Source organism: Molothrus ater, chromosome 7 (assembly GCF_012460135.2).
Source record: "Molothrus ater isolate BHLD 08-10-18 breed brown headed cowbird chromosome 7, BPBGC_Mater_1.1, whole genome shotgun sequence".
Taxonomy (NCBI): Eukaryota; Metazoa; Chordata; class Aves; order Passeriformes; family Icteridae; genus Molothrus; species Molothrus ater.
Genome location: NC_050484.2, coordinates 31,702,675 through 31,726,045, shown reverse-complemented (window position 1 = coordinate 31,726,045; position 23,371 = coordinate 31,702,675). Strand labels below are relative to the sequence as shown.

The window sequence follows — 23,371 nt, the reverse complement described above, 5'->3', positions numbered from 1 at the left end:
CTAACAGGCCTTTAGCTGTGTTGATGATGTTTGTGGTGTCTCAGTATGATAAAGGAATTACCTCTCCAGCACTTTAAATGACCAGGTAGGAATAGCCTGATAACCAAGTATGAGAGACTTTCAAGTTTCTGCAGCCTTTACAAGAGGCCACGCTGCAGTGTAATATTCATAGAGGAGGACACCAGAAGTATTAGGGAAGAAGCGCAACTGAAATTTTACTTACTGGTAAATCAGGAATTGTTTGGTGTAATTAATTTTAAAGAAGCCACACAGTTAAAGAACAGCTACAGGTCTTTATCATACTTACCCTGATGTGTGAGGAAACACACAAACAGCCTGGAAAACAAGGTCTGTGGCAAGATTTTACCTTGCTAACTCTTCTTCATCCTGAAAAATGTATTTCTAATTCATAGAACTTTATGTGAGGAAAAAAGACACTGATCCCTGTCCCCTCAAAGAAGGTTTAGGGTAACACCTGGGATCCTGCTACTACCAGCAGAACTCAACTCTCTGTACTCAGTGTAGTCACAATGTCCCTCCTGGATCAGAGCATGCAAGGAGGGCATGGAAAAGCATGGGAATACTGAGAGCCAACACACAGTTCATATTTATTGAGTAATGTCCACAATACTGTAGCTGTTTGTACATTTGTAGAGTAATGCTGATCTGCTGATTCTCATTCAAACAGATGAAGGTCACTGTAGAGCAACATTGGCACAGGTGGGGTGAGGGGCCAGAGGTGACAGAGCTGTCCCCTCCTGTCCCATTGATGACTGACAGGGAGTGCAGACAAATAGCCTGGGTTAAACACCAGTGAGTTGCTCACAGTGAAACTGAAATGACACCTCTGGGCTGTCATTTCCATCCAGCTTTGGCCCTTGCACCAAGGGAAGGATACAAAGGATCCCAACCCCTCAGTGATGCACTGCAGGCTGTCAGTCAGACTCACTGTCCACGTAGTTCTGTCTGGGAGAAGTGACGAGATCTGGACAACCAGGAGACTTTAGCACAAACTAGAGAATGAACTGTACACTTTAAATAAAAATGAGAATATTTCAGAAGCACTTGAAACAGCGATTAACCAAAAAAATACTGGGCTCTGTGATTATGATTAGTAATAAATATAAATTACCTAATGTTTTTATATATATCAATTTAAGTAGACTAATGTCACTTGATAAAGTCTGATCCTGAAGTGTAAAGCAGCACATTCTGCATGAATTCCAACATGAATATTTGCACACAGCCCATTCAGGTCCGTAATTAAGCTAATGCAAGGAAAGGAAAATACGCTCCCTTGGGACAGAGAGTTTGAAACCACTCCTGGAGCCATTCCAAACCTCGGAGCTGAGTTGCAGTGGCCAGTCCAAGTCCTTGGGAAGCAGCGCTGCGGTCCCTCGGCAGCTCCCCGGCCGCGGCCGTGTCAGAAGAAGGTGGTGTCGGCCGAGAAGGCCCCCGCCAGGCGGAAATCCTCGCGGGTCAGCACGCTGTACATGCGCTGCGGCAGCGCCTTGGAGTAGGGGGCGGGCCGGGGCACCGAGGCGCGCAGGATCACCTCCCGGCCCGCGGGCGGGGGAAACTCCGACTGCAGCCCCTGCCTGCGCTCCTCCGGAGAGCCCGAGCGCCGCAGCTCCTCCTCCAGCGGCACGGCGGGCACCTGCGACAGAGCACAGGGACAGGGCAGCCTGCTGCCTGACACCGGGATTCACAAAGCTGCTCTCAGAGGAACACTAGAAATGGGGAACACGGCTAGAGGCTTTATGTGTACACACAGCAAAGCGCTAATGGGATGCTAGGAAATAAAGCGAACGTAACCAGATGGAAGAACCCTCGTGTGGATGGTGAAGCTCTGCCCAGCTGAAGTTCTGATGTGGCAGTGTGAAGCAAGGGTTGTGACTGGAGGAAATGGCCCCTCCTCAGACAGGGTGCTCTCCTCGGCTCCCTGCAGCTACAGGAGGCCAAGGCAGCCTCCACTTCAAAATCATCAGTGCCAGTACTGCAGTCCTGACAGGCCACCTGCCTTTCACACTCCAACACTACTGCAGGATGGGCTTTTCATGGCCAGAGAGCCTTGCTGAAATCCCTCTGCTGCACAATCACAATTGGAGAAGGAGCTCGTTCTCTCAGAGCCAGGCAGTAGCAACACTGACACTTGGGTACTAAAAGAAGGGCTGGCATGCCCACTAAACATTCCCTGATTACATATACCTATGGATACACACAACCCCACCAATACCCTAATAGGGTCCTTCCTAATCCAAGCATGTACAACTCCAAACTGGCACCATCCCTGAGGTGTGGCAGAAGCCACTGGCTGCCCCTGTAGTCCCTTGCTGCTGCCCCTCTGCTCCCAGAAGTAGAGGGACCCAGCCCTGCAGGCTGTGCCACAGAACCCACCAGGGACAAGTGCCACGTGTTCCCACAAGAACAGCTCAAGGAAACCAACAGAGAGGATCGTCCCTGTGCTACACTTCACACAGTTACCCTGCTTCTTTCCCAAATCTCTATTGGGAAAGTTCCAGAAAGTTCCACACCTTCAGGAAGCACTAGTGTTGGGAATGCAGCATCCAGCTTACTGTTCATCACCACCTCCCCCCAAAACATCAACAAACAAACAGTGATGACAACAAAGAATATAAAGGCATGGCCACATATTTCAGCATCAGAAAACACCAATACTCACTTGAATAAAGGTTTTTGTTTGGTTTGGCTTTTTGAAAGACTTTTTTTTTTAAACATTTCTCTCTCTTTTCACTATGCATTATTTGGCTCTGAAAATAAAGTGTGAATACAGAAAAACCATTCTGGAAACACAAAGTTACTTTTATGCTCAACGTGTGAACACCAGTACAAACTAAATCTGGCTGCTGCACTATATCCACCAGAAGGTTCAGCTCTATGCAGAGAAGATGAGAGGGAAAGGAGGGACAAAGTTGGTTACCTCATCAGAAGATTCAGTCAGCTTGGAAAGGGATGAGAAAAGAACCAGTGATGAAAGACAGAAACAAAGGCAAGTCAGAGGTGACTTACAAGAGGTTAGGAGGAGACTGTAGGTTTAAGAGACATCATGCACTCCAAGAACATGCACTGGCTATCAGAATTTTCCTGAGAAAACTCAAGAACAGAACACATTATACACAGCTCAGAGAGGAGTCCAGGTTCAAAAGGTAATGAACAGGGAACTCATTTCACTTCTATTTACCAAACAGCTCTCTACTGAAATAACTCGTGGCAGGTTCAACACAAAGTGGGGTTTGTAGCAAGTTGGTTCCTGTCCCACTAAGAAACCTTAATTAACACTGACCAGTTGCTAGTGGGAAATACCTGTAACCCTGCTTTAGTTAGTGGCCTTTCAGAATAAAACCCTAGAAATTTGTGCACATCCTAAGGGTACTTAGTAAGATTTGAAAACCCACTCTCTTTAAAGAGGCACGTGCATATGTGTGCATCACTTAGAGGGCACAGATCTTGGGCTTTAAAGGGTAAGGGTGGCTGGTTAGCAGGTTCAGTTTGCAAACACAATTTCCCTAGACACTGGAATAATAAAAGAAGTGTCCTGATTTTCATTCCTCAGAATAACCGTGGTCTGTTTTCAGAATGGTCCTTTTTATGCCGAATTGCAAAATACAGATTATTACAAAAGCATGGATCCCTTTAAAGTGTTTAACACCCAATCACAACATTTTTCCAGCAATTATTTCCAAATGGGATTTCAGGCTGCTACCTTGTTATTACCACTGTAGTGAAATATGAGTTAGAAAATCTGATGCTATTAACAGGTGTAATTCTGATAGAAACTGAAGGCTGACTGCAGTCCATGAGGTTTGGAAATCAATACTTTCAGACTTAATTATTCCAAAGACTGCTTAAGAGAAAAAGGCAACATTTATATCAGTATCAGCAAGGGAAGGGTCTCCAGAAAACAGATGCAACACTGGCAATAGGTAAACTGAATGCAGAAACTGAAAAAGAACTGAAACTTCCTAAGCATGCTGGTTTCCACAGAAAAAATCTCAAGTATTCCAAGCATAAGCCTCAGTTTAGAAGTTACTGCTTCTAAAATATTTAATATTATGACCAGTTTCTCTACATTGCTCTGTGAAACAATCAACACTTGACCTTGCTGTGATAAGGCAGAAATTTGTCTTGCTTTAATAGCATTACTGACCTTACTATTTGCAGTACATAAAGCATTACTGACACCTCTATCTACCCAGCTGGCTTCAACTGTTTAACATCCCAGCTCACTCACTCTTCTTTGGTCCTGCAAGGCTCTGTTACTGCCAAAATCATGTTGAACATCACAGAAAACACCTCAAGCACACATATGACAATACATGCAGAAATGCAGACAAAATACACTGGCACCATATGGTAACTCATTGGCTCATTCTGGTTAAATCAGGAGTGGCTGCAGCACAAGCCAGAGCTCTCTCTTACCCTCTGAGCATTCACAAACAGCTTGTGAATGATGCTGCCAGCAGGTCCTCTTCCTGCACCAACCACTGACACTTCTGGCTGCTCCAGGAGACTGTTTACAAATCTGATGGAACAAATGATTGAAAAGGAAAAAGGGATGGTTAATCTTTGGCCAGATCCAGTGTGCTGACCTAAATGAGCTGTTTCCTGTGCCAAGGCTTTCACCAAGCATCATTTGCTCAGGGTGAGAACTGGCAGATTCTCTTGCTTCTCTATTCTAAAAGTTTAAGGAAAAAATTCTCCTCTCAGTTACTTAAGAATGAAACCCGGGGTCATGAAGCAGATGTATAAAATCAACAGGAAAGCCTCCATGGTGTTGGCCATGCAGAAGTATTCACAATTTTCTTTAGCACACAGACATTGCTTGGGTCAGACACCACATCTCTGAACTCCCAACACATACTGCACAAATGTCACCTCTCCCTCCCAGCACAGCAGCAAGAAGTTAACTTGGGTTTTATAACATTACTCATCTTGAGCAGCAAGTAAATAACCTGACAGCAGGTAGTGATGCAAGGGAACATTCCTTGTCACTTCCCATTCAGAGCTGCTCAGTGATGTTTCACATCAACAGGGAGACAAGAATAAGAAAACAACTGTGGAAGAGGCTCTTTCATTCTATAATATTTATAAAAAATACTAAATTTCTAGTCCTAATTTTAGGTATGATAATAGAGTCATCAAATATACCTTTTATATATACAAAAATAGTTAGTCCCCAGTACTGTCAAGATAAAACCAAATCCTATTAAAAAAACCTGGATCAAAGAGATGCTTAATTGGAGGAGCACTGAGGTACCCACACACATCATCTCTAGACAGTCTAGTGACAGGGATACCCAAATATGATTCCTAAGTATTTCTTTATTGTCACCATTGTCCTAAGTACAAACAAGAGCATCAGAGGAAAAACAAAACAACACAGTGAAAAATAAGAATTCGAAAAAAAAAAACCAAGTCACCTTTGTAGATCTTCTTTCTCCTCTTCATTTTCACATTTCTCTACCCCAAATTTTGCTTTGAGAGACCTTGCCCTAGCAATGATGGCTTCCACACTCATAATCTGAGCAATGATTTCCTGCAAGAGTTTAATAAAAGGGAAAATTAAAAAGATGTTTTTTTAACATTGCCATGAACAGTGCAAAAGTCAATCAGGTTTTCAGCCCCAGCCAGTACAAAAGCCTTACTTCCAACTTCTTGTCCTCTGGACTGGGAAACCGTAGCACTTTGCTGGAATGGGATATTATCTGCTTAATAATCTTCTTAACTGAAGATATATCTTCTACTGTTTCTATTATAAGGAAAGAAACAAAGTTGTAATTATTGACTGCATCACTGTTCCCCCTTAAATATCTTAATAATTTATTAAACATTATTTACCTTCCTCCTTTACCTTGAGTACAGCTGCATGGATGATGCAAGGCAGGAGATGCCTTGCAAGGTCAGCTGGTTTCTGAACTGCAAGGTAATGAAGTACCTGCAACATTAGAAAATTCAATATTTTAGTGATCAAAACTACTTCCCATAGATAAGGCTACTTTGGAAAGATGAATTCACAAGAATGGAACACCACTGTAAGACCTGAGAGGCAGTTTTACATGAATCTGCCCAACAGGCTGGAATGAAACTAAAAATAACTGCATTAGGAAACTAAAATGTTCCTAATGTATATGCAGTTAAAAATCTGGTTTATTTACTAATAATTTAAAAAAATACCTAAGTAACATTGCATACTTTTAGATATGTCAAACACTCTCCTGTACAGCAGCAGGAACTTCCAATCAACCCTAAGCCATGCACTAAACACTTCAGTAACTCCGAGGACACAGTGCAAGGGCCTGTCAGTGTTTAAACGCTGCAGGGAGGGAGGGAAGGGCTGCAGGGAGCATCACAGCCCAGACTGGCACCAGCCCCAGAGCTTTCACCTTCTCAGCCTCCCTGGTGTCATCAAAAAGCCTCTTCTGCCTCCGTGCTGGGACTGGCTTTGCTGTCTCCCAGGCCTCCACCCACATGTTGCTGGGGATCTTCATCCGGGCACTCAGCTCGCCCCTGATGACTTTATTCCCCTTCTCATCGATCACTTCCTCCTCGATGTAGTCCCGGGGTGAGTACCACCTCACAAAGTCCTCCAGACAACAGCCAGGGTTAGCTGCCTGCAGGGAAGAGAGGACAGAAAATTTGTTCCTGAAAAATCCTATAAAAACACAACAGCCTGAGTAGGAGGGAAATATGGTTTAGTGGGTAGAGCACAGAGTAAAGACAAAACTCAGGAAATTCTTTTGTCCACAGCCAACAAACTGTACAGCAGGATAGAGGGAATAAATCATAAACCAAGACAATGGCAAGGGGTAAAACCCCCATCAGCAGCAACAACAACTAAAGAAAATCATCTTCTCATCACCTACTATATGTACATTCATTACATTTATCAGTTATTTCAGGCAAGCTCAAAATTATATATACTGTTAAGATTCTACCTGGCACCTGCTACATGCAATAAATAGGAATTTTCACTAAGCTTATCCCATTAAAGACTAAAAGAATCAGTGGGCTGCCTAAGTATGCTTTCAGCACTGACTTTCCATCTTTTAACATTCCAATGACAACACTCTTCTTCTTTTGAAAAGGAACTTTAAAGAAGTATCTTCCCCAAACAAAGAAAACTTCATTTTTCATAGATGCAATATGACCACAATTAACTACATCTATAGGTCCAGAACATAAAAGGAATCCCAGTTTTCTATTTGATGTACCTATGAAGTGTATACTTGTGCTTCCAATTATAGTTCTCTACTTTTGAGATTTTAGATTACTTACACCATATATATTTAATATGCCATGAGTCCCTGTTAATAAAGTGATTACTGTTATACTATAAATACTCGAACTGTACAGCAGATAATATCCTTTTACCATAAAGACTGCAATAATTAAAAAGATATATATGGCTATTTCATTACAAAATCTCCAATCTTTTTAGTGTTGAGCTCCTGTGATGACAGCAGTGGATGTGCTCTTAGCTCCCTCTGCAGAGCTCAGACAGGAAATGAAACCCAAAACCACAGTTAGTCCAGTCCCAACCTGATCAATGTCTGTTTTAATTCACAACTGATCAATTGTATGCTTGATGTGCTTCTTCCCTTCCCACAGACATTTCATAAATTTACAGGGACGTTACAGTGTAACAGATCACATCCTCATAGATTTTGAAATGTGCCAAGAGTTTTCCCAATAGGTTTCTATTTTCAACTTGAAACTAACTGGGAACAGTTTTGTGGAGAAAAAAGCCCGTAGAAACCTTCAGACCTGTCCAACACACTCAGGAGGGACAGCTGACTGAAGAAGCAAGCAGTGGATGGCACAGCAGCGCTACCTTGAAGGACTCCATGTCGGAGAGCAGGCAGGCGCTCTGCATGCGCGCCCGCAGGTGAGCGCCCTCCGCCGACGTGCCCAGCTTGGCCAGCACCTCCGACTGCTCCTCCAGCAGGTCCTCGGTCATGGGGGCTGGCTCCTGTGGCAGGAAACACTCTGGGTTACTGACAGCCCCTCCTGGAGACGGTAAGGGCAAGGGAGGAGAAGCAAGAAGCTCCTTCTCAGCCCTAGTTCATTCTGCCTCCTTTGTACTCAGAGGAAATGATCGCAACTTTCCACTGCCTAAACAGTTCAGCCTCAAGTTGTGCACCTGAAGAGGACACCAACAAAGAAACTACACAGAGAATTACCTGGAAATAAGGTAACAATATAAGGATATATTGCTAAAATGCCAAAATCCTAATGAAATCCTGGAAATGTTTGACTGGTTCAATTTTGCTGAGATGATGAAAATCTACCCAAAGCAATGCAGAATTTTTGCTGTCGATACTGTCAGCACATAATTAATTGAGAACATTTTGCCTGACTACTCTCTGCTCATACATTTTACCCAAGCAAAGCAACACTAATTAGAAGTAACTTCTCCCAGGAGAATGAAAACCACTGTATTCTTCATGCATGGCTGATTTCAAACTACTTTCTGTGACAGCAGCACTTCCTATTTCATCCCTGGTCACTCTGCAAGAAAGCTTGTTGATGTCAGGTAACATTTCTAGTTGTTTGATAATAAACCTGCTGTAGAGAATGGCACCAAACCAAATGACTATGGCCTTTTAGATGTGAGAGAGAAATTATGAGAAAAACAAATAGAGCAGCAAAGCTGATCCAGTACTGTGCAAAGTCAGGCAGAAATCTCCGTGGTGCAAGGACCACAGCAGCTGCTATTTTATAGAAAAGAAAGTAAGGAGGGGATGGAAGATGCCTCAAGAACTGGAAATAAAAAGAACCCCATATTTAAGGTAGGCAAGGAATTTTAATACTTGTTTAAATATATTGTTGGAGTGAAATTTGGTACAGACACTCACTCTCAAATAAAACAAGGAACGTGTGAGATTAGCAGCCTCATTCAGTTTTAAAGATTAAAAACAAGGTATTAGGTCAAAAACACCCAGCAATTTTAACAACAGACAAGGCTGTAACCTGCAAACTGTTGCAGTTTCACAATCCCAGGTGAGGCACGTTCTGTGTGTTCTCAGCTCCTGCTCCCTCACCTGTGTTATGGGAACGTAGAGAGGCTCTCCTGGATGCAGCAGCATCAGTTTTCCGTGTGGGTGCAAACGACCTTCTGGTTTTAAGTTTACAGACTCTTTTGCTCCTTTCTTGCCATTTTCCTGTCCATTTCCTTTAAGATCTTCTGTGTCACTGAGACATTCAAAAAACTCCTCTTCACTGTCACTCCACGATTCCCAAGACTTGCCAAATTCTTTTTCCTTATCAGGGTTATCTCCAGAGTGGTCTCCTCCTTTGGCACCATCACCAGAAGCACCACCAGGTGAACGATCAGACATGCTGCCCCTTTTCCCCTCATCTCTTGCTTTCTTCCTTTCAATGCAACAATTTAGCATCTAATTTAACAAGTTCAAGGAACAACAAAAAAAAGATTGTTCAGCAATTATTTCCCTTATGGAGACAATCATACAGAAACACCTGTAGAGCCACTGAAAAGGTCTTACAATTCTAAGAGATAACAATTCCACTGAACTTGTTGCTGTAACAAAATTTTTCTCAAGAAATCAATTCTATGCCCAAAAAACACAAGCACAACTAAATCTACAAAACAACGTATTTAGCTAATCATTGCTAAATTTTAACAGTCTAGGAGAAAAATAATTCTTAAATTTGGGATATTTACCTGAAGTTTCTGGTGCAGTAAACAACATCTCAGATCTGGAGCGCCATTAGCTAATCTAACAAAAGGTAGAAGTGTAACCATTATCAATTATAAAGTTGAATCTTTCACACATATGTGGTCTTAAATCACACAAAATCTAGAAGAGGGACAAATACCCATATTGAACCCACCCCCACCATTTCAACTACACAGCTCTTCTATTATCTCAACAGCCAAACCCAGAATTTAAATTACATGCATTTCCCAGAGGTCATTCCAGGAGCTCAGAGATCACTCACACTAGTGTGAAACACCCTGCATTCCTGGTCAGTTTTCCAATTGGAAGTTGAAAAGGTAACTGCTTTCAAACAGGAATTAAGCATCTTTGACTGTACTTTTAAAACTGAGTCATTGCTATACATTTCAGCTTCTATTTTATCAGCTAGTGTAACCATTTCAAAGTACAAACTAGTGATTAAATAGCCAGTCTGTCACATCAACAAAAAACCCCAAATCCCAACCAAAACACCAGAACCCTAAAAGCAGGGTATGTTATTGCTCTACCTCATCTTGAGAGAGCCCCTGGTTTGGTCTGTCCCAAGTTCTGCTGCAGCAGACAGAACCTGGAAGGGCTGGAATACCTGAAAAGGCCATTGCACCAGCAGGGCCTTGGAACAGCTCCTTTAGAAGAGAGGTGAAACTACACCATAGTAAGTTTTTTTCCCCACCCTCATTCACACAGTGGAGTGAATGTCTAAGTCATTACCACAGTAAGTTTTTTTCCCCATCCTCACTCACACAGTGGAATGAAAGTCTAAGTCAAGCTTCCCCAGGCATCTGGAAGTTTTCAAAGGAGGGCACAGATGCTTGTCCTTACTCCTTGCCCTTTCTTTCATTAAGGAAGTAGGGTAATAAAAACAGAGATAGCATTTGCAATTAAAAAAACCCCAAAACTGTGTGTTTCGAAGTCACAGTGACCCCACTCCGCTCCTGGAACAAAGAACATTTTCTATGACCAAGGAGCAACAGCAAGTCTCACCCTGGAATAAGGTAGTTGTTCTCCCATCTGTAACGCATTTCCAGCACAAACTCTTGCCAAAGATGTGCCACTCCTTTGACTCCTCCGTGGTAGAAGTTTATCATACAAAGACACAAAGCTAATTTGTATGTCAGACTGTCAGATGGAGCAGACTTAAACTGACTGAAGAGATTCTAGGGAAGAAATAAAAGAAAGCAAGAAATACAGAAACAATGCCATTGTTTTCCAAAACCATGTGAGCTCTTTCCTATTTGTAAGTGTAAGTGGCTAAGCAACATTTAAAGCTTAGAAGATACCAAAAACTACAGTATTTGGAAGAAAAAAGGAATTCCAAGGAAACAGAAATCATCACTATTTCTACCCAGAGATTCCACAAAGGTAAATTCATCTTTTCAAAAGCTAAGTATTACAAGATATAGAGCAAGCACAGCAAAGTCTATATAAATACACACTCAAAATTGCCTTCTCTCTTGTGTCACTCAACAAAACTTACATAATCTTCATTCTCTGGAGGAGGATTGTTTCCTGCTGAAGTGCTGGCTCTGTTTTCAAATACATCTGCAAGTTTGTCAGCAGCATCAGGAAATAAGAACTCGAAGAAAAAAAAAATCAAACCTTCTATCAGTATGGTTTTCCTGCCTTTTCCACTTTCTCTATAAAGTTACTGCTGGCTTCACAACAGCAATCCCTATAATTAAAATTGCTAGCAGAGTTCAGAGATCAGTTTTAGCCCACTTATAGTACACAGACTTGTAATAACTTGGGCTGTTCCCAGAAGCTGATAAATGCAATTCGAGCACTGGAACTGACATCAGATATCTTTAAATCTGCCACAGGCTCTAAAGCAAATGCATCAGTGTATGAAGTGCATGTGCTCTCTGAATCCATGTGCAGGGACAGCTCACTCACCAGGAGAATGGTGTTGAGCACATCATTGTTCAGAGGAGACTCATCCACACCTCTGTGCTTGCGGATCTTCTTCTTGGCACTGTGAACCATATTTGTGACTGATAATTTGGGGATTGGGACTGGTGCTGGCTCCGTGAGCTTTGACAGCGCATGGGTGATATCAGCAACCTCTAGCAAATAAAATAAAAACAATTAGAACAAAATAAAATAAACCCCCAAGCACTAGAACATGTCTCTTCAAGAGTTCACCTGTCTTAATCAGCCTGTTTATCTTGTATTAATATTTAGCTCCTTGTGAACCTCTGCTGCCAGGTTCCTGGCCTGACATTCACTGTTCTTAGCTAATACAGGCAGCAGAAGGAGGTCACAAATGAGTCACAAACTGTCCTTGACTTAATTCACCAGATGAAGTCTAGACTGAGCTGGCTGCAGGTAGTGCCTGCTGTAGCAGCACTGCTATTGCAGAGTTACCAACAGAGTATCCCAAAAGCTTGCTGAAGACTCAGTATTTAAACCTTGTTTATACAGACCAAGAAACACACTGCAGGTAACAAAGACTGCTCCAGCATATGCTAAAGCTTTAGATAAATATTAAATAAATCCTGTATTAATCACTGGCCTCATGTACTGTAAGCACGACTCTGTTTTAGAGTCCTCAGGTAAACTTCTCAAATCAAAAGACGGGTTTTTTTCAGACCTACTGTTGGTAAACTCTAGAATGTCTCTTACAATAAACTGAATTAATATTGTTATAAGGAGAGCTGACAAATTTAAGTGAATAATTAGGAGCAGCCTGAAAAAGCCCATCTTGGCAAGCCCAGCGCTAAGAAGGGCTAAAGGAACTGTATGCCAAGCACTGTGAGTTATACACACCCTCCTCAGTCTAACACCTTTTTAAGCTCACTAGCAAGCTCCTTCTTCAAAACTAAGGTCAAGTATAACCAAGGAAAATACATTGATACAGACCTTCCATACAGAGGGAAGAACAGGTGACAAGCAGCAGGAAGAAAGGGAATTTTCACAACATACATCAAGAAAAGCCAAAGAGAGGGACAGAGACATCAAAAAGATGGCAGTATATATATAGTTGGGACAAAGCCTGAATGCTGGTCAGATAATTTGGGAAGTTTTAATTTTCTTTTTTTCCTCAAAAATCATTAAAATGGAGAGCATGAGAGCAAAGCCTTTCAAACAGATGAAAGACTCTTTAAACTGGCTGTTGACATGTACTACAGAGTATAACAAAAAGGAGAAAGAAGTGGAAAAAGCAAAAATACATAAAACTATACAGACAAATCTGATGTGTCCCATAACCAACTCTTGTACATTCTAGTCAAATTTTAAGCTTTTCTATTCTTGTAAAAAGAAACAGACACAACATTAACAGAGGCAGTTGTCCCTCTGGGACTCTGGGAGCTAAACTTGTCTAGAATTCATGAGAAATCTCACCATGAAACCCTGGCCAGAAAATTCCCAGGAGCATGTGTAAGAGTTATAAATACCAGTCAAGATAAGGGTACAGGGAAGGTAAACTAGCACAAAACAATTAAATACATGTAACACAAATCAACTGGATTTTAGTTTTACCTTTTCCTTCCTCATCAAATGCAGACCTTCCAAGTATCTCATCCGTTGACTCCTTCCGACGACAAAGCTTGAAGAACTCAGTAAGGAAGTCCCCTGGTAGAGGAACAAAGCTCCTGAACTCAGCCAAAATTCTCACTGAGCAATGAGCCAACACTAAATTATGCCCCAAGGACAGTAATTTTTATCTTTTCTTCTCAAAGAACATCTGATAATTTGTTCTGAAGCACAAATATCTTGTGCACAAAATCCACATAATTAAATTACCCGAAGCACAAAACCCACATAATTAAAGCTTAGGTAAATGCACACCCAGGCAGCTCTTGGCCATCTCTCCAGAGTACAGCTCTGCCTGCAGTTTAATTCACCCAAAACAAGATAAAACTTGGAAAGTTTTGAAGCCCTTTTCCCCACAAGCTTAAAGGCAAGGACGGACAGAGGAGTACAGGCTCTCCAGAAGTATTAATCCTCCCTGTCAGAAAGGTTGGTTCAACTAAGGAGATGGATACATGCAAAACACACTTAATAAAATGGGAAGATTCTAGGAAATCTAAATTTTCACAGAACACAGAGAAAATTCTTATTCTCTGGAATCTGGTGAACTAAGAATAGCAATGAATTTCACCATACACAGACACAGAATAAACTACAACAGGAACTTATGTAAGTACAGAGCTTGTACAGTGCAAAGCTTGTGTTCTTGAAAAAGAAACCCAAAATACTATTCACTCCAAAAAATGAGGGAAGTGAGCAAACAGGCCATCAGGTAATCAACTCAACCCTAACTTCATAACTTGGTAGTTTTAGTTTAAAAGCTGCAAGAGAAGACAGGAAATTCTGATGTCTTACCCAACAGACACTGAGGGTTATCTGCTTTTCTAACTCTCACAGACCACTGGGGTGCTTGAAGTGGATCCAGGTCACTTAGGGGAAAAAATTTAAAAAAGAAAAAGAAAAAAGAAGAAAAAGAAAAGAAAAAAAGAAAAAAGAAAACCAAATGCCACTGTAAGTGTTGGAAAGATGAGTATCAAACTCTCAATAAATGTCATGTGAGATCACCACGTAACATAGGAGAACATGACAAGCAAGAGTCCCTATTCTCATGTGTGTGCATGACATGAACAAGAAACACTTCTTCCTCTTTAGCAGAAACCTGGATGACAGTTTTTGGGAGAGGGATATCAAGCAGTGAATTGTTTTTACCTTTCAAGCTCTACTATAATCTTTTCCAAGAAATATGTGATACACAAAATTTTCAAGTCTAACATGAGAATATGCTCAAAACCAGGGGTTTGTGTTCTGTTGAGATTACAACACAATAATATTTTCTCACAGAAATGTATTTCAAAAGGTGTTTTCCCAAATGAGATGTTCTATCAGCTGACATTAGCATTCCTCAAAACGGGTTCTTTTCCACACGTGAAGCCACACAGTGTTTGAGATGACACCAAGATGCAGCAGTGAGCAAAAAAGCACTCATTTGCAACTCAGGCAAGATACTTACGAATAAACATCGTTGTCAACAATTATCCCTTCTGCAAGGTGAGGCCATGTTGTAGCTAAATGCAGCTCACTGAAACAAAACCAAATTTCAGTCTTTAAGCAGCAGAACGTTTTCCCTTCACCACAGTTAATGTTCTGAAAGGTATTTGTGATAGCTCATATTTTATTCTCTCTTTGTCCTCCAGTAATTTTTCTCACTGCATACATGAGAGCAAGTCCAACCTTTGCACAAAAGTACATAATTTTTAAGGTTTATCTTGAGGTACATTTCAAGATAATAATTTCAGAGATAAATGGGGTACTGCAGAAGTTTATTGTAAAACCCATATGAGATTGAATCTGAATATCATCAGACAATTTTACAAATGGCCTTATTTGTTATTAAACCATTACCCTTCACAGATGTTTCTGATGCACTTGAATAATTAAGTATCTGTTAGACATGCTAAGTGGCAGGTTGGCAAAGCTAAGATTTGAAATAACACACCTTTAAGTCCTCCATTAAGAAATTTATAAACCAGTTTTCTGAACTCTTCTCTTACCTAATAGGATCTTCACAGGCACCAAATGGTAACTTCCCAAATTCCAGGCCTCCAACTTCTCCCCCAACTAGAGCATCTATATCTGGAGAAAAATCAACACATTTTCCATAAAGAATTTGTGGAACATTTGAAGCAGCTTATCACCTTATTTCACTGCAGAGACTGTAACTTGCAGGATGACCAGAGAAGGTGACTGAGCTAGGAGAACACAATCCTAACACAGTCAAAGTAATTGCTTCCAACAGAAACTGAAACAGGACATTCAAAGGGACAGATACAATTCTTGTCATTCCTGTTGAGGGGAGGTTATTCCCTTCATACAGACAGTGATGATAGATATAAAGACAGCCCTAAAGATTCAATGTTGGCACAAGAACAGACACAAAAGTGCCATAAAAATGCTTGGGCAGGAAATCAGTTCCAAGCAGAGAAGGAAGACTGGGAGAGCAACTCTGCAGAGTGAAAAAACAACTACTTTTAAAAGTTGACAATTTTATCAAAAGAGGACTTAATCAAATAATCTGGGGGATCCCTGTAGTCCCAGGTACTCAGAGATGCCCCCCAGCAACCTCAGGCACTTACCATGGTATAGCCTTCAAATATATAAATCAAAACCAGACAGCCTCCACTGAACAAAAATTAAAGTGGGCAATAATAATAATAATGTATTGTAATGCCATTATAATAATGCTGTTACAGCATCTGATCTGCAATTTTAACTGCATCTGGCAAACTCTTTACAAACAAAACAAGTGAGGGATTAGCAGATGAAGTATCTGGATAACCTAATTACATAATTTCTTCTGCAGAGGAGATAAAAGACATTGAAATTCTTTGGTTTTATTTGAGAAGAGCTAATTGAGTGATGGTATATAATCCTTCCCAGTGAACATAAAACCACAACTGCATGTAGCAAGAGCAGTAAAACTGATGCTGTCCATCTCCAGTTTCTGCAAGACACTTTGACACCCTTAACCACAACTCTGCTGCTAAAGGAGTGGAAGTTATCAAACTGCTCCAATCAAGAAATATGATCAGAGTGATACAACTCATCCATGACAAACCTGAGATCCTCACTTAGTGAATAACTACAGCAAGGCAGAGAGACTACAGAAAATAGATTTTGTCTGCAGAAACAATAAAAATATAAAATCTGTGGAATTCATTTCCCAAGTTCTTTAGGTAAACTTGGTTAACCAAAGAGGAACTATCACTTAAAACAGCACTGATTTTCTCTCTAATAAGCAGGACTCTTTTAAACATGTTCAACATACATTCCTCAGCTACAGAGCACAGAATCAATCTCACTGCACAGTTCCTCAAAACATAGGATTTTGATTACTGTACTTTTTTAAGCAAAGGAAAGCCAAACGATTAGAAAACCAAGGCCACATGAGTTCTGTCTCTCCAAATGTACCCTAAATACCTCAAGCTTGTTATGTAAAATTGCTACCAAGCCAAGGAAAGAACTGGGGCATTTTAACTGTTCCATCACCTTGTACCTAAAACACCACATCACTTAAGGAGGAACTAATATCTACCTTTTTCCTATGGGTTTGTTTACCTTTGAAAAGTTTATAATTTATTTTCTGCTACTAACTATATAGAAATATTTCTGTTAAAACCAAATCCTTGATACTCAAGGAAGACAGCACCACCACCAAGAATAAAAGAGATCATTTTGAGACTACCAAACAAGTAACTACCTCTGTTTTTCCTAAACAGCATCACTATGGCATAAATTTATCAAGTCTGCTTTATATACTTTAAATTTAAGACTATACATTATTTCTCCCCTTCATGCAAGGCTACTATAACAAAAGGCTTGTTCAGAAATTCCTCCTGCATTAAACTTAGTATTGTGTCAACAATAATAAAAATCCAAACCTTTGCCTCAAGTGAGGTCCATACAGTATTTTCTGCTTTTCCCACTGTTAATACACTTAGTGAAATACCAAAGTAAGGTACTTTATGGAAACAATTGACAAAAACTCCCACAAGGTATTAGCATCTTCTAAAATATGAATCTAAACATTTACCTAAGAAATCCAGGGCAGAATTCTTCACAGATTCAGTCACTCTTTTCATTCCCCATAGATACCACTATTTTAGAAACATCATTGTATTTCTAAATGCTGACTAATCCACATTTCCAGGCACAGCCCTACCCAAAACATCTGTCTCAGCCATAAGCTACAACCTGAGAGCAGCTTTAAGCTGGCTGGCTTATCATACAGGGTGGGACTGGAGTGAAGCCTTTCCTAGCAAAGCAGAAAATGCTAGAATTCTTCTGGCAAGATACACAAATATTTTCTTTAGCATTGTTTGGCTGTCTGAAAATGAGTTATTCTGAGGACACAAGTCTCCTACCTGGTGGCTGCTGTGGCCAGAAGTACTGCTGCCAGTCCTGGAGCACAAAGGTAAGGCGAATAGCCATGCTAACTGGAGGCAGAGGTGTTAAAGGGCAGCCCTTCAAAATACCAGAGAACAAATCCAATGTAAAGAGTATCCTCTCAAACACTCTAGGGGTTGAACATACATGATACATAACATCAGTTTATACTTACAATCTTGGTTTTGAAGATGTCCAGCAGCCCTGACAGGTGGGTGTACTGGCTGGGCACCTTGCGCAGATGAACCATCTCAAAGTCCGTGCGCACGCCCGGGCCCTGGCACTCCCCCACGTACATCCGGCGCCACTTGTGATGGATCTGCACGAACAGGGGCACCTGACTGCACAACAGGAATACTGCACATCATTCAAGGGTCCTGCTGCCTTGCAGTCTCTGAAACCAGCTGAATATCCTAGCATCATTTCAACATCATTTCATCCTTTATATTTTCTCTTAGACCAACACACTTTGAAACACTTCACAGGAATCACAGAAAATCACTGTTAATGTCATTAAACAGAATGCCCAACAAATTCCCATGCCATAACCACAGCCCACTTCATGACTTCACTTACCTCATTTTCAGCCTATATAATTTTTGAGGAAGATCAGGAAGTTACTGTTACTACACATAGGGAAGAAATCCCCTTGCTAAAGCGATGTTTTATAAATTACATATTATTCCTACAACTTCTAGTAGCTTTTAACAGCCCTAAGGTTTTTAAAGAATAATGAAAATAAACAAAACCTTGATTCAATCTTTACACATGGGGATTTTTAAAATCCTTCTCTAACAATATTACACAAATTAACAAAAACCCCTGAACGTATTTTGCTAACAATTTAATACATTTTTCCTCACCAATGCAGTATGCTGGAGTTTTACCTGGACATGTAAAAAGGTTTATGCTTTCACCTACCAGCCAGTGTTGCCCAGTGCAATGGAAATGGAACTCAGCAAGAGGTTGCACTTGGATTCACTAATAACAGCATCGTTATTCGCAGCCGGAGCAATAACCACAAACTCACGTAAGCCGTACCTTGAGAGACAAAGAGAAAAAAGCACTTTTCTAGTCCCTGGCAAGCCAGCTGAAACACAAATCTTAAAAAAAACTGTGACCTGGAGAACCTAATCGTCACCAACAGACTGTGAAATCTGTTCATGATGCAAGTACCTCTTTATTTTTAGAGAGGTCAAGAACTGAGTGGGTATGGGGTGCTGCAGATCCTGAACTCACAAACCACCTGAGTGTAACAGCATTCCATCACTGTAATGTGTCTGACTGGGAGCACTTCCAGCTCTAGCAGTCCTGAGGTTTTCCAGTTTATGTTCATAATGACTGAAAGTGTTTATACATAAAACCAATCTCTCCAGAACAAATCCTATTATGTGCTCAAGATTTGCATTACTAAGAATATAATTGTTGTTTGTTAAGGTGGTGCAGATTTCCTTTTTAAGAATGTACCTAAATATTACATATATAAAAGCCTGGTTAATATATGAAATTGAGACAAATATTTGGGGGGAAAAAAAACCAAAGATACGCCCACTACAGCAGGCTTTTTTTGCACTTTTGTCTTGTGTCTAGTCTAAAGAATCATTTTACTTAAGCTTCAACTGATTGTGCCAGATTTTCCAGCTGCTATGCTCATTTGCAGTAGAGATGAGAGGCAGCACACATACCATCTCACCAGACAGTGGGCTCGAGGAGGAAAGTCATTGTTCATGCACAGCAAGTCCTGCATTGGCAGAGGAAGGGCATCTGTGAGAAAAATTGATACATGATCAATGTATCATCACATCCATCCAGCTCACTTACAATTGCCTTGTATTAGCACTGCGTGAATGCAAAGCAAACTAAAAGCAGAAATGTCAGATCACACTCATCAGACCTCAGAAAATCCCACACAGACACAAATCAGCACACTGTGGACTCCACATTCTGACACTGTCTTCTGGCATTATCCTTACAACTATGGAAGGGAACCATCAGATACCTTCTCCCAGTTCTTCTTTCCCATCTTTGTCACTGGGTTCTTGTACAAGATAATGATGGGTAACTGAGAATTTGAAGTCTGCAAATGAGATTTCATCTGATTTCTCTTCCCATGTTCCTGTGGTAAATATACCCTGCATATAAAAAAAGAAGATATTATCTCATAAATTTAGGTTAACATTTATTAGTCTTTAAAAGTCTTTAAATTAGTCTTTCAAATATTGCCTATATGATCAATAATGTTTATTCACACTCTTCTACAGCCTAATGGCTTGGCATGATTTCATTTCAATAAGCAGTTCCCAAAGCTCTTCATTATAATGGTAACTGGCTGCTAAAATCCATGTTGCCAATAATCATGTTCATTCCAAAAATCAGATATCATCTTGCAGTCTTCAGAACTATATGGCAATAAAGATTTGCATCCTCCCATATGCAACTGTACATCTGTTACAGCCTCAGCTTTGCCCAGAGACAGAAGTTTCCCACCAGGGATTTCATCTATATCTAAACTGTTCTCTGCAAATATTACCTTGATATTTACCTTCACCAACAAGTGATTGTTTTTACCTACAACTTACAAAACTTGTGTAAGAATAATTAATTTTAAACAAAATACAGCATGGGAATGTTTAAAAAATCAGCACTACTGCTCCTACTAAAAGCAACTTGGACAATCCTTAGATCTTACAGGGTGTTAGGAAAAGAGCTCTGGTCTAGAAAAGAAGACATGTAGGAATACAGGGACAGCTAAAGTGCAATTTATTAGATGACATAAGTTTTATTCCAAATACTCTGTACCTGACTAGAATGAAAAGCAACGAGATTCCCCTGGAAACACAGCAGCCATTCCACACAAACCAGCTGAGTTTATCTGCATTACTATGCAGAAGAGCTCAGCAATTTCCTCTGCATTTCACAGGACTGAGAAAGCATCACAAAGGCTCTAATTAGACTCTGAAAAAATCTCTCCCATCTATGAAACACACTGAGTCACAAGTAGCACTGTGCAAACCTCAGCCATAAATATATGAGGTGTGACAAAGGCACAAGGCAGGACAAAAAGATTCCTTGGGTATTTAGAGCAGCTTCAAGCATTTTTCCAGATTCAAACTTCGAATTTTAAAAAAATCTCTAAGCACTACAGGAAGATCCATCTTTGTCAGGGAAACAGCCTGTTTGGCAGATGACCCACCAATGAATTTACAGTAATTGTTTGTCAAATTGACACTTCTACAAGTGAAATTCCCTAATAAAGTTATTATCTGCCACACCTACAAAAACAGCAATAGATGAAATACATGTGTACATTATTGTATTACTAATTAGCAATTCAAATTCGACAGGAAAATTCAGAAGCAGTAACTGACCTTCTCTAGAGGTTTGCCTGAAGAAATCCCAATAAGTTTCCAGTCATTCAGTACTTCTTCTATTTTTGAAATAAATCTATTAGGAGGGAAAAAGGCATTAATATTTGCTGAACACTAAACCTGTATTATAATACAGCCACCTCAAAGCAGACAGTGTTGTTCTGCTATGGTATTCCTTAGAAAAGCCCAAAGAACAAACAAACACTACAAGTATCACAGTAAAGCCAGAAAAACTGTTTCCTTGTACACTAAACAGTCTTCCTATGCTTAAATTTCACATAACAGTTACTTTTAGCTGTGAGCATCTTTTGACTGCTTTAAGAATCTCACCTTTTCTTTTTCTGGTACTGCAGCACATAACAGCTGTAGCACATAACTCCTATTTCATTGTTAACAGATAGATAATCATTTAAGACAAAATTATCACTAAATTCAGATTTAAAGTGCAGCACTTGAAATCTCTTGTCTCCTGTCATAAACGTTATCATTGCTGGAAAAAGCATTTAAAAAAATAATACATTCAAAGTACAAGAGCGTTCTTCGCCTTAAATTCATCGTACATTGTTCTGCTAACTTTTAAAGGCTTCAGCTATGAGATGACTGTCTTAACAATCAGACAGCTACTTAGAAAACACATAAGCCTTCTGAGTGTATATTCTAATCCCTTGCAAACAGGTATTAAACCGGACCTTAAGTTCAGAACCAGCTCGACTAGAGCCTCTTAACCCGTTCCTCGGCCGCGGCCTGAGCCTAAGGCGGAACAGCCGGGCAAAAGCTCCGGGAAGGGCTCCGGGAGCTCCCGGCCGGGGGGAGCGGCTGCCCCGGCAGCAGCGGCCGGGCCGCGCTCGGCGGAGACCCCGGGCACTTCGCGCCGAGTGAGGGGCGAGCAGCTCCTACCTCTCCCACTCGGAGGCGGTGGTGAAGTCCGTGATCTCGAACACCTCCGACTCGGGCTGCGGGGAGAGAGCGAGAGAGGCGGTGAGCGGAGAGAGCAGGGGGAGGCAGAGGGACAGTCGGGGGACAGGGAGCGGGCGGGAGGAGCGGGACACGCACTCACTTCGCTGTCCGCCGCCATCTTGCGCCGCTGCCGCCCCCCCCAGCGGCGGAGGCTGCCGGGAACGTGGCGGAGGGCGGCACCTCCTCAAAGCCCGCACCTCCCTCACATCCCGGCGCTCCCGGGCTCATTCGCAGTTCAGTTTCCCCTCACAGTGTTTCTCTTGGGCTCTCTTTCTTGTCGCCGTGGGGCTCCCGCACAGCCCGGTTCGTGTCTCCCCAGGCTCCCCAAGCCGTGTCTCTCTTTCCCGGCCGGCTGCAGCCCCTCACGGGACGCCCGCGGGCGCAGTCGCTTCGCACCGGCGCGAAGCTAAAGCGGGGACGGCTCCCACAGATTCTCCGTCAGCGAGAGTCGAGAAGGGCTCCCTCAGATGTACGAGTAACACAGCCCTTGTCAGCCAGCCTGAGGGGGCTGAGGTGTCCCCCAGAACTGGTGTCCCTGTCCCCGCCTAATCCAAAGCCTTCCCTGTCGCTTGTGTCGCCTGGAGAGCGGCGAAATCCTTCTGGCATGCAGCAAAGCAGCTCCCTTAAACACACTTTTAACTGAGCTTGAGCCCACTATACCTCTTGTATTTTGTCTTGCCTCTTAGCACAGTCTGTTACTTTAAAAAGAGAGGAAATACCCTTAAAATCTGCGGCTAGAAAGGACATTACAAATACTCCTGAGGGGACTGAGTGCGAGGTAAAAATGACGTGGAAACATACCAGGTACTAAAAGCATAAACGGAGGTAAACATAAGATAGAAAAAGGCTTTGCTTTGTGTGCTGAGAGAACTTGTGATGGGAGCCTGAAGCGCTGCCGTTCAGCTGGGCTGTGTTTGTTTTCATCGGTCACTGCTGCTCTTTGAATTAAACTCCTGCCAGCCACATTCCCCCGGCCTGAGGGGGTTACCTGGGCGACGCGGTGTAAACTCAGCAGCCGGAGTGCCTGCCGAGGAGCTGCCTCGGGAATGGCTCCTGCCTGCTCCGCACTCAGGAAACAGCCGAAAATAAAACCAAAGTCTGTGCCATTGCTGTCGAATTCCTCGCTGGCCAGCGAGGGAAGGCAGCTGCGAGCTGAAAATGCTCTGATTTCCCTTTGGGTTGCTGCACCTCTTTCAGTTTTCGCTGCTGAAGAACCAGGTAAGATTTGTAAGGTTCTGCCTTTTTACAGAACATTCTGTTATTATTTTGAAGGGGGTTTTTTGTGTATCGAAAAAAAATGGGACGTTTTTAGGAAGTCCACTATCTGACTCTTAACAGGCAAACATAATAGGATGAACATTGTCAGGGACTATCTGGCCTTTAGCATGAGACATC

At 41.6% G+C, this 23,371-nt stretch overlaps 1 protein-coding gene across 3 annotated transcripts; it reads right to left on the bottom strand.

Annotated features, from left to right (window-relative positions):
* Window positions 1-589: 589 nt before the first annotated feature.
* On the bottom strand, window positions 590-22,164 carry RAB3GAP1 (RAB3 GTPase activating protein catalytic subunit 1). 3 transcript variants are annotated; one of them, XM_036386410.2, is made up of 25 exons: window positions 22,077-22,164; window positions 21,917-21,972; window positions 21,020-21,095; window positions 19,651-19,783; window positions 19,337-19,415; window positions 18,573-18,692; window positions 17,827-17,992; window positions 17,630-17,729; window positions 15,260-15,341; window positions 14,719-14,787; window positions 14,064-14,137; window positions 13,218-13,310; window positions 11,631-11,800; window positions 11,215-11,313; window positions 10,722-10,894; window positions 9,704-9,758; window positions 9,063-9,416; window positions 7,853-7,990; window positions 6,405-6,632; window positions 5,860-5,956; window positions 5,667-5,770; window positions 5,442-5,557; window positions 4,441-4,543; window positions 2,942-2,962; window positions 590-1,657 (listed from the first exon to the last, which is right to left on the bottom strand). In XM_036386410.2, the coding sequence occupies exons 1-25, from the start codon at window positions 22,092-22,094 to the stop codon at window positions 1,424-1,426; spliced, it is 2,958 nt and encodes a 985-aa protein (XP_036242303.1). In that variant the 5' UTR covers window positions 22,095-22,164; the 3' UTR covers window positions 590-1,423. The 3 variants fall into 3 exon arrangements, with proteins under 3 accessions (XP_036242303.1, XP_036242304.1, XP_054371326.1); XM_036386411.2 differs by lacking the exon at window positions 2,942-2,962 and having other exon boundaries at window positions 22,077-22,162; XM_054515351.1 differs by lacking the exons at window positions 590-1,657; window positions 2,942-2,962; window positions 4,441-4,543; window positions 5,442-5,557 and having other exon boundaries at window positions 5,684-5,770; window positions 5,873-5,956.
* Between the last annotated feature and the right edge of the window lie 1,207 nt (window positions 22,165-23,371).